This window comes from Tiliqua scincoides, chromosome 5 (assembly GCF_035046505.1).
Source record: "Tiliqua scincoides isolate rTilSci1 chromosome 5, rTilSci1.hap2, whole genome shotgun sequence".
NCBI classification, from domain to species: Eukaryota; Metazoa; Chordata; class Lepidosauria; order Squamata; family Scincidae; genus Tiliqua; species Tiliqua scincoides.
In genome coordinates, this window is record NC_089825.1 from 131668416 (window position 1) to 131679099 (window position 10684).

At 44.7% G+C, this 10684-nt stretch overlaps 1 protein-coding gene across 1 annotated transcript; it reads left to right on the forward strand.

Annotated features, from left to right (window-relative positions):
• The first annotated feature begins 4775 nt into the window (after nucleotides 1-4775).
• On the forward strand, nucleotides 4776-10443 carry LOC136653566 (vomeronasal type-2 receptor 26-like). The gene is made up of 4 exons (XM_066630458.1): nucleotides 4776-5576; nucleotides 5865-6092; nucleotides 7259-7385; nucleotides 9542-10443. The coding sequence occupies exons 1-4, from the start codon at nucleotides 4776-4778 to the stop codon at nucleotides 10441-10443; spliced, it is 2058 nt and encodes a 685-aa protein (XP_066486555.1).
• Nucleotides 10444-10684: the final 241 nt, after the last annotated feature.

Consider the following 10684-nt stretch of genomic DNA (forward strand, 5'->3'; position numbering starts at 1 on the left):
GTCTCCATTGTTAGTCTGAGTACTTTGACATGGAAGCGCAAGCTGGGACACTTTTCCGGGACACTACATATATCTGACCGAGTTGGCTGCTGTTCAGCGCACTCATTTAAGCAAGGTTGATGTAAGCGATATGGCTATAGGGCCATTTCCTTCAAGAGAGAGACTTTGCCCTCCTATGGTGATTTTAGTGCTGTTGCTGCTTCTGCTACCTCACATGGTGTGCAAGAAAGAGGCCACCAAGTGTCCCGTGAACGACCCCCTTCCTATTCCACACGAATGGCATCAGCCCGGGGACTTTCTCATTGGTGGGATTGCGTCTCACATCATGTACCTTTTTCCTCAGGTCACCTTCACAGAACACACCTCTCAGCAGCTAGGCTTTGATCTCCCAATGTAAGGAAATCTTTTTTTTTACCCTTCTCATGTCATCTGAGCTTGGACACTTTGAAATGCACAAAATAGAATTATCTCAGGAAATATGGAAGGCACATTTTCTAGGTCATTGATGACTTGGGAGTCCCAGGTTCTTAATCTTGTTTGCGGCATACTTGGACTTCCTCCTTCCTGAATAAAATATCCTTCCCTAGATTGGAAGTTGTGACTGAGGGCACAATCCTAACCAGGTCTACTCAGAAGTAAGTCTTATTTTGTTCAATGGGGCTTACTCTCAGGAAAGTGTGGTTAGGGTTGCAGCTTCAGGGCCCAATCCTATCCAACTTTCCAGCACCCGTGTAGCCGCAATGCTGTCCCAAGGTAAGGAAACAAATGTTCCCTTCCCTTGAGGAGGCCTCTGTGATTGCCTCCCCACCACAGGGTGCACCACACTGTTGGCACACATTGGCACAGCAGCACCAACACTGGAAAATTGGATAGGATTGGGCCCTAAGTGTTTTATCTAATTGCACTGAATTAACATGCAACCACATGTGATTTCTAAGTAGTGCAAAACTCTTGACATTCAATTCCAGAAGAGACTGATAAATACAAGTGAGACACCAGAGATTTAAAGGAAGTATCTGTGATAACCAATAAGCAGATCAACATACTTAATTTCATTTGTAAAAGAAACAAAAAAAATGAAAAGATCTAAGAAAAATGATAATAAGTAGATATCAGGATAGGACATAGCCCAGTAGTGAAGGAATAATTTCAACGAATGACCCACACCATGGAAAAGAGAATAGCAAATGATGGTTTTCAAGCTTTTTTTCAGAGTACTAATTTTTGTATGTTTGCACTTTGGAAATTGAGAACACAATGAATGTCTTGGGCCATGCCAACCACATGTTAGATCAAATTAATGGCCATACTGTCATGCTTATTGGCAAACCGACTGCTTTTCAAGTAGAAGGTCCCTTGTTCAGTTTCTGACAACTCCAAGAGTTTCAAGGGATTTTGGAAAAATTCTCTGCCTGAAAATGTTGCAATATACTAGCAGTTGGATCCATAATCCAGGACAGGGTTAATTTGTTAATCTAGACTGCAAAACGTTTAGTTCTGATCTTCAGATTTTGCAGTGATTCTCTTGATAAATCGTACTTGATCAATTTTCACCCTTTCCTGTTACTCTGGGCACAGTCCTAACCAGGTCTGCTCAGAAGCAAGTCCTTTTATGTTCAATGGGACTTACTCCTAGGAAAGTGAGGTTAGGCTTGCAGCCTCTGTCTCCACTTGTAAACATCTGTGCTCTGTCATTCCTGCTTAACTCCAATCACTTTGTTGAGCGTTCTCAGCCAGCACAAAAGTGTTTTCAGCCAGCACAGAGAGAGAGAGAGAGAGAGAGAGAGAGAGAGAGAGAGAGAGAGAGAGAGAGAGAGAGTCAATCAGTTTCACAATTCAACTGCCTTGTGTGAATAAATGATCTTGAATAGCATGAATGAACTAGCATTGTTATTAAATCTTGACCCATTTTAGAATTCCATTGAAAGGATACATAACTCTCCTTACAGCATAGTGACAAAGTTCTACCAGCACATCCTTGCTTTGGATTTTGCTGTCAACGAGGTGAACAAGGACTCCCAAGTCTTGCCCAATGTCTCGCTTGGGTTCCATATCTATGACACCTACTATGATGCCAGGATGACCTATCGTACTACTCTGGACCTGCTCTTCCAATCTTGTCAGTTTGTCCCCAACTATGAGTGTCACACCAAGAAAACGCTTGTAGCGCTTATTGGGGGACTGAGTTCTGACACTTCCTTCCATATGGAAGACATCTCAAGTCTCTACAAGATTCCACAGGTAACATCTGCATATGGCGGATCTGGGCTGTTTGAGAATTGTTTAAGTGATCCACCTCTGTCTTAGAATCCTACCACCATCACCCTGCTAATGGAGTGCACCCTCATCTGGGGGGGGGCAGCCCCGGAGGCTTCCTTGAGACACAGGAACTTCTGCTGTCGCAATGGATCTGCACCAGCTCTTTTGCTGGTGCAACTCCAAGTAGAGCAGGCTGTATCTCACAGCGGCCCACCAAATGCCCCAGGGAGCACACCAGATAACAAGAGACCTCATCCTGGTGCCCTCCCTTGCATCTGGCATTCTGACATAACCCATTTCTAAAATCAGGAGGTTGCGCATACACATCATGGCTTGTACCCCAGAATGGATTTTTCCTCCAGAAACTTGTCCAATCCCCTTTTAAAGGCGTCTAGGCTAGACGCCAGCACCACATTCTGTGGCAAGGAGTTCCACAGACCGACCACACGCTGAGTAAAGAAATATTTTCTTTTGTCTGTCCTAACCCGCCCAACACTCAATTTTAGTGGATGTCCCCTGGTTCTGGTATTATGTGAGAGCGTAAAGAGCATCTCCCTATCCACTCTGTCCATTCCCTGCATAATTTTGTATGTCTCAATCATGTCCCCCCTCAAACGTCTCTTTTCTAGGCTGAAGAGGCCCAAACGCCATAGCCTTTCCTCATAAGGAAGGTGCCCCAGCCCCGTAATCATCTTAGTCGCTCTCTTTTGCACCTTTTCCATTTCCACTATGTCTTTTTTGAGATGCGGCGACCAGAACTGGACACAATACTCCAGGTGTGGCCTTACCATCGATTTGTACAACGGCATTATAATACTAGCCGTTTTGTTCTCAATACCCTTCCTAATGATCCCAAGCATAGAATTGGCCTTCTTCACTGCCGCCGCACATTGGGTCGACACTTTCATCGACCTGTCCACCACCACCCCAAGATCTCTCTCCTGATCTGTCACAGACAGCTCAGAACCCATCAGCCTATATCAAAAGTTTTGATTTTTTGCCCCAATGTGCATGACTTTACACTTACTGACATTGAAGCGCATCTGCCATTTTGCTGCCCATTCTGCCAGTCTGGAGAGATCCTTCTGGAGCTCCTCACAATCATGATGATTACGGGGCTGGGACACCTTCCTTACGAGGAAAGGCTTCGGCGTTTGTGCCTCTTCAGCCTAGAAAAGAGACGCCTGAGGGAGGAAATGATTGAGACATACAAAATTATGCAGGGGATGGACAGAGTGGATAGAGAGATGCTCTTTACACTCTCGCATAAAACCAGAACCAGGGGACATCGACTAAAATTGAGTGTTGGGAGAGTTAGAACAGACAAAAGGAAATATTTCTTTACTCAGCATGTGGTTGGTCTGTGGAACTCTTTGCCACAGGATGTGGTGATGGCGACTGGCCTGGATGCCTTTAAAAGGGGATTGGACAAGTTTCTGGAGGAAAAATCCATTCTGGGGTACAAGCCATGATGTGTATGCGCAACCTCCTGATTTTAGAAATGGGTTATGTCAGAATGCCAGATGCAAGGGAGGGCACCAGGATGCAGGTCTTTTGTTATCTGGTGTGCTCCTTGGGGCATTTGGTGGGCCGCTGTGAGATACAGGAAGCTGGACTAGATGGGCCTATGGCCTGATTCAGCAGGGCTGTTCTTATGTTCTTATGTTCTTAATTATAGGACTGGTCTGTTTGTTGTTCAGGAAGAAACAAAATTAAGATTGACAGAGAAAATAAAGATGTTAAATGTTTAAAATGACAAAGCCAAGCAGAAAATGGGTTCAGACTGTCTGGGGAAACTAGCAGCACAGATAAGAGTCAGGGGCACCTATTAGGTTTCTTTACTGTGAATATTCTGAAAAAAATTGCTTCCCATTTCCACATTTCAAGAGTAAATATAGTGAGGCCAAGGGGCTCACTGCCCTACTTAGAGCACTGCTTCACCCTTGGTTGCTTTTTAGGCAAAAACATAATTTGGAGTTAACCCATTTCTGCCCGGCTCACAGGTGTACACATTTGGTCCCTGTTGCATATGTGCAACGTTGGGCAGAAATGGTTTAATGGCTACCATGTCTCCACTTCCTTTAACTCGCCAACCAATTATGTGACTCCATTTCCCTCCTGACTATCCTTTGATTCCTTGGGAATTGGGACAGTATTCTTGCAGATCCTGGAACCATGGTCTGACCTTTTAAAGAACAAAGCCAAATGAGATGATGTGTCAGGCTGGGAGAAACTGGAGTGTCGGGTAGAGTCAGAGTTGTCTGTTATGTTTCTTTACCATAACCAGTTTCCAGAAATCACATTATACTTCTACATCTTGGCTGGAAGTATAAGCAAAGATACACGTTCAAATGAAGATTGTACATTATAGAGATCCATAGTATAAGTTTGCATGCAAATGAACATGTACTCCTTTTCATTGTGTTCCAAAGTATCTGTGCATTTCCTTTTAGCTCACATATGGCTCATTTGCTCAAGCAGAGAGTGATACAAATCAGGTCCCTTCCTTTTTCCGCATGGTCCCAAACGAAGAACACCAGTATATGGGGATTGTTCACCTTCTTCGACATTTCAAATGGACTTGGGTTGGGCTCATTGTTGTGGATGACGAGAGTGGAGACCATTTCCTGAAGGCCCTGGAGCCCTTGCTTTCCCAGAACCAAATCTGTTCAGCCTTCATTGAAAGAATTCCAAACCAAGGCCGTTTTACTGGTCTAGATGAACTGGGTGGTATGGCCCAAGAAATATATTTGCTTCTCACAGATAAGAAAGTGAAAATACTTGTAATCTATGGCGAAAGCATGACCATAATGTGGCTGAGTGCTTTAGTGATTCTAACAGATCCTGACTATAAGGAAAACCCATCTCTTGGAAAGGTGTGGCTTATGACAGCTCAAATAGACTTTGCAGTAACAGGCCTTATAACACGTAGTAGTTTTCCAATATTCCAAGGTGCCATTTCCTTCACGATTCACGCAAACGAACCTCCAGGATTCCAGGCGTATCTTCAGAACGTAAAACCTGATTGGACACAAGGAGATGGCTTTGTCAAGGGCTTCTGGGAACAAGCCTTTGACTGTTCCATTCCACATCCCCAGGACACCATAGAGATCCATAAACCATGCACTGGGGAGGAAAAGCTGGAGGGCCTGCCTGGAGCAATTTTTGAAATGCACACGACTGGCCATAGCTACAGTATCTATAATGCTGTCTATGCCGTGGCACATGCTTTACATGACATGTGCTCATCTAGACCCAATCGCCGAGTGACAGTGATGGATAAAGTGCTTGAATTTCAAGGTCTTCAGCCTTGGCAGGTAACGTTTTCACAGTGCTGCTTCTACATGGTGAAATAGCTGTCTCCTCCATAAAATAACTAGTGAAATGGTTTTCTAGACACAATTCATTGGTGAAGTTTTGGGGCTCCCCCTTTAGAGGTGACTAAAGAGCCCTTTTGAGAAGACTAAATATATAATCTATTACTACAAAATTTCCAGGCTGAATATTTGTTGGACAATGTCACAGCAGGAAAACCGATCTGTGAACTATGTGATAGCAGCAGTATATTCTCTTCTCCTTTTGTTTCTTTCTTCTCTTTCAACTAGCTTCACTCATTTCTTCGAGGCGTTTCATTTAACAACTCAGCGGGAGAACCAATATCTTTTAATGACCATCAGGAGTTGGTAGCTGGATTTGATATAGCGAGTGTGGTCATATTTCCGAACACGTCCTTTCTTAGAGTGAAAGTTGGAAGTGTGGATCCCAATGCTCTCAAAGGGAAAGAATTCACCATCGATGAGGACAGAATTGTGTGGCACAAAACATTTAACCAGGTGTGCCTTCTAAGGTGTTATTGGGGTCACTCCATTATTAGGATGGATGGCCAGACATTTTATTTACCGTATCAACTAAACATGTCAACAGTAATTAGACCCAAGAGGGTTAATGTTAAACTGCCAAGCATATCTATTCCTTGCAGTATTTGAAAAGAGTTCTGTATTTGTTGTAGAGCTGAAACTTGATTATTCATTACCATGCTAAATAAATAGCAGCAACTGTTACCCTGCAGCTGCCTGATCTTGTCTGATCTCAGAAGCTAAGCAGGGTCAGGCCTGGTTAATACTTGGATGGGAGACCACTTGGGAATACCGGATGCTGTAGGCTTCTACCATAGTCTTTCAAGACTGAAGGTTGCCAACCAAAATTAGATAAGACTTTGCTAGAGTTTGATCTGGGTCAACACATGTGGGCCAACATTTGCCCATTCTTGGATATATGAGTTAAAGTGTTTGAGTGGTCGGTTTCTTTTCCAGTTCTACCAAATTTCCTCTGCTAAGATATGTTTGCCATGATGAGTTCACAACAATTAAGGGTGCAGTCCTAACCCACTTTCCAGCACTGGCATAAGGGCAATGCAGCTCCAAGGTAACGGAACAAACATCCCCTTACTTTGAGGAGGCCTCCGTGAGTGCCACCCAACTGCAGGATGCAGCACATGTCCCATTGGCACAGCTATGCCAGTGCTAGAAAGTTGGTTAGGATTTGGACCCAAATTGTAGAATTCAGCAGCCAGAAATAAGCGGTGATGGCCACCTATTTAGATTGCTTGAAAAGGGAATTTGACAAAGTCATGGAGGACAAGTCTATCAGTGGCTGCTAATCATTATTATATTGTATATCCGGGTCCAGAGACAGTATATTCCTGAACAGAAAGTATTTTGGCAACATCTCTTATCAGATTCCTAGAGGCATCTAACTGATTGACCACAATGAGAATTAGGACGCTGGACTAGATTGACTTTTGGTTTGATCCAGCTGTGCTCCTCTTATGTTCTCAGAACAGTAGTGGGAGATATTTTGCATACACCGCATTCTCGATTCTTCCATGTGAACCAATCACTGTCAGCATCGTCAATGAGGTTTCGGTATCAATTGGCTGATGCACAAACAAGTGTGCCTCATTTTTCCTGCTCTAAACTCCTGTCTTGTTTATGGATAGTTGCGTCCCCTTTCTGTGTGCAGTGAGCCCTGTCAACCTGGCTTTCGGAAGAGGAAGAAGGAAGGGAAACATTTTTGCTGCTATGATTGTGCTGTTTGCCCAGAAGGAAAGATCTCCGACCAGAAGGGTAGGTGATGCAGAGCACCAAATATTCTGGCATGGAGGGGTGTGACAGGTAAGGTGTGAGGGATGCTGGGATGCATTGATAAACAACTGGGTCAGGAAAAGCCAACCACCTCTCCTGTCAGTTAACCCCTCAACATGGTTCTGTAACTAAGCCCACAAGGGGCTTCAGGAGAGGGACTCCTGCTAAACACTCACCTTCCTTTCCTACTAAGGCCTTTTTTTTACTAATCAGCTGCTGCTATTATATCCTAATAACCCTTTTTTCCCAGGGACATGTTCTGCATGGGGTTGAGAGATTCAACACACTGCCCTATCAGAGTCCATGGAAAAGTATCACAGCTGCCCCACCTGCTTAAACTCAAAGAGGCTCTCCTTACAGCTGAAGAAGCAGGTGTAAGGAGAACCTGCTCAGGTGTAAGGAGAGCCTCCTTGGGTGTAAACAGATGGGCAGCTGTGGTGCTTTTCCATGAACTATGATAGGGCAGTTCCGACTCACCTGCCACCCCCGCATCAAAGGCCACACCTGGAGTATTGTGTCAACGCCGCATCTCAAAAAAGACATAGTGGAAATGGAAAAGGTGCAAAAGAGAGCGACTAAGATGATTTCGGGGCTGAGGCACCTTCCTTACGAGGAAAGGCTACGGCGTTTGGGCCTCTTCAGCCTAGAAAAGAGGCGCCTGAGGGGGGACATGATTGAGACATACAAAATTATGCAGGGGATGGACAGAGTGGATAGAGAGATGCTCTTTACACTCTCACATAACACCAGAACCAGGACATCCACTAAACTTCAGTGTTTGGAGAGTTAGAACAGACAAGAGAAAATATTTCTTTACTCAGCGTGTGGTTGGTCTGTGGAACTCCTTGCCATAGGATGTGGTGACGGCATCTGGCCTGGATGCCTTTAAAAGGGGATTGGACAAGTTTCTGGAGGAAAAATCCATTCTGGGGTACAAGCCATGATGTGTATGTGCAACCTCCTGATTTTAGAAATGGGCTATGTCAGAAGGCCAGATGCAAGGGAGGGCACCAGGATGAGGTCTCTTGTTATCTGGTGTGCTCCCTGGGGCATCTGGTGGGCCTCTGTGAGATACAGGAAGCTGGACTAGATGGGCCTATGGCCTGATCCAGTGGGGCTGTTCTTATGTTCTTCTGTCCCTGCTTTTTCCTGGTTATCTGGTAAGGCACAGACCTGGGAATTGAGATTAATCTCTCAACCTGAAATTACACTGATCCAACGAAACAACATTTATGAAATAGTAATAAACAGATTTGCTTTATTTGGTTAGATTTTCCATGACTTATTAGGTCAATCCCATATCTCAAGAATGACTAGACCCCGTGACTAGTTCAATTCCCCAAGTGCTATAGAGGGTCAATCGCCCCTTCGTATTTCTACTCCAGGCACACTTGCATGTTGGAGAACTCTCTGGGAAAGCAGGCCGGCTCCTCGCTTTGGGCAGATTCAGGGCTCTGGAAGCTCGTTCTTGAAGCCCACCTTCAGGTCTTTGCACCAACGTCCTCAAGGCACTCACACACCTGCCAATCAACATCCAAAGGCAACACTGAATAGTGTCAGAGAATTGGAGGTCCGTTATTGCGTGGGGTCCTGAAAAGACCCATTAAGACTCATTGGAATTATGATGCGGCATATGCTATATTCTAATGCTATAGGTCACTAGTTTTTTTCCCCCATATAAATCCACATCTAAGTGAAAACTATGCACATGTGACCCATCCATTCCCTGATGACAGAAATGAAACCTTCTGAATTCTGTAAAGAGCTATAATTTCCTAACCCTCTGCACCTTATTCACAACACCTTCAAACCAGGGCCGTCTCGGATAACTATGTCCGGTCTGGCACACCTCCTAGAAACAAGGAGGCTCGCCACCTGTGAGGGCCAGATGTACATTGTGCTGTAGCAAGGTGCAGAACACTGGTACTTGGGGTGCAACTGCATGTATCTGACACACATTTCTGTGTCCGTAATTGTACCTGGTTTCATTTTTTGCACATCGGCTAGCCAAATACACCAGAGATAGAGTCCACTTGCATAGAAAAGACGGCATGAATGACTACACCTGGGGACAGCGATTCCCATTTCAAAGACAGTTGTGAGAATTCACATATGACTTGTGACTTTTTCCCCCTTAGACACAGCTGATTGTTCTGAATGTCCAGAAGATCAGTATCCAAGCAGGAACAGAGACAAATGCATCTCCAGGGATACAATATTTCTGTCTTACGAGGAACCTTTGGGGATTGGTTTAGCCACAGTTGCTGTCTGTTTTTCTCTCATCACAGCCTTGGTACTCAGAACTTTCCTCAAGCACAAAAATACCCCCATAGTGAAAGCCAATAACCGGGATATCACCTACACTCTGCTCATCTCCCTCCTGCTCTGCTTCCTGTCCTCTTTCCTCTTCCTTGGGCAGCCCAGGAAGGTGACCTGCTTTTTCCAACAATCTGCTTTCGGTATCGTCTTCTCGGTGGCCGTTTCTTGCGTGTTGGCCAAAACCATCACTGTGGTTGTGGCTTTCATGGCCACCAAACCGGGGTCCAGCATGAGAAAGTGGGTGGGGAAAAGAATGACCAACTCCATTGTCCTTTCCTGCTCCTCGATCCAAGCAGGTATTTGTACCATGTGGCTTGGAGTTTCTCCACCCTTCCCAGACTTGGACATGCAGACACTGGCCACAGAGATAATAGCAAAATGTAACGAAGGGTCTGCCGTTATGTTTTATCTTGTTCTGGGCTACCTGGGACTCCTCTCTGTCATCAGCTTCACGGTGGCTTTCCTGGCCAGGAAGTTGCCAGATTCCTTTAACGAAGCCAAGTTCATCACCTTCAGCATGCTGGTCTTTTGCAGTGTTTGGTTGACTTTTGTCCCCACCTACCTGAGCACCAAGGGGAAATACATGGTGGCTGTGGAGATCTTCTCCATCCTGGCCTCCAGTGCTGGCTTATTGGGTTGTATCTTTTTCCCCAAATGCTACATCATTGTATTGAGGCCTGAACTGAATAACAAGGATCAGCTAGCAAAGAGAAAGATTTAAAAACAAAAATATACCAGTCCTATTTTATATATTTTGGATCTGAGGATTACGCAGCTTTGGAGTTAGCTTGGGGTGGTTGTTAAATGCGTTGGTTATTCTACTCTCATACCTGGAACAACTTAACCAATGTGTGAGGAATTCATATGTACAATGAATATATTAAACATTATTGTATTTGTTTTGTTCGCCCGATCTCATTTGATCTTGGAAGCTAAGCAGGGTCAGGCCTGGTTAGTACTTG

What these genes read in the sequence shown, in the direction of transcription:
- LOC136653566 (XM_066630458.1), top strand. Translation starts at nt 4,776, where the DNA reads ATGGTCCCAAACGAAGAACACCAGTATATGGGGATTGTTCACCTTCTT. An exon ending in AAGGTCTTCAGCCTTGGCAG is followed by an intron (nt 5,577 to 5,864) that starts GTAACGTTTTCA and finishes TCTTTCAACTAG; the next exon opens with CTTCACTCATTTCTTCGAGG. An exon ending in AAAGATCTCCGACCAGAAGG is followed by an intron (nt 7,386 to 9,541) that starts GTAGGTGATGCA and finishes TTTCCCCCTTAG; the next exon opens with ACACAGCTGATTGTTCTGAA.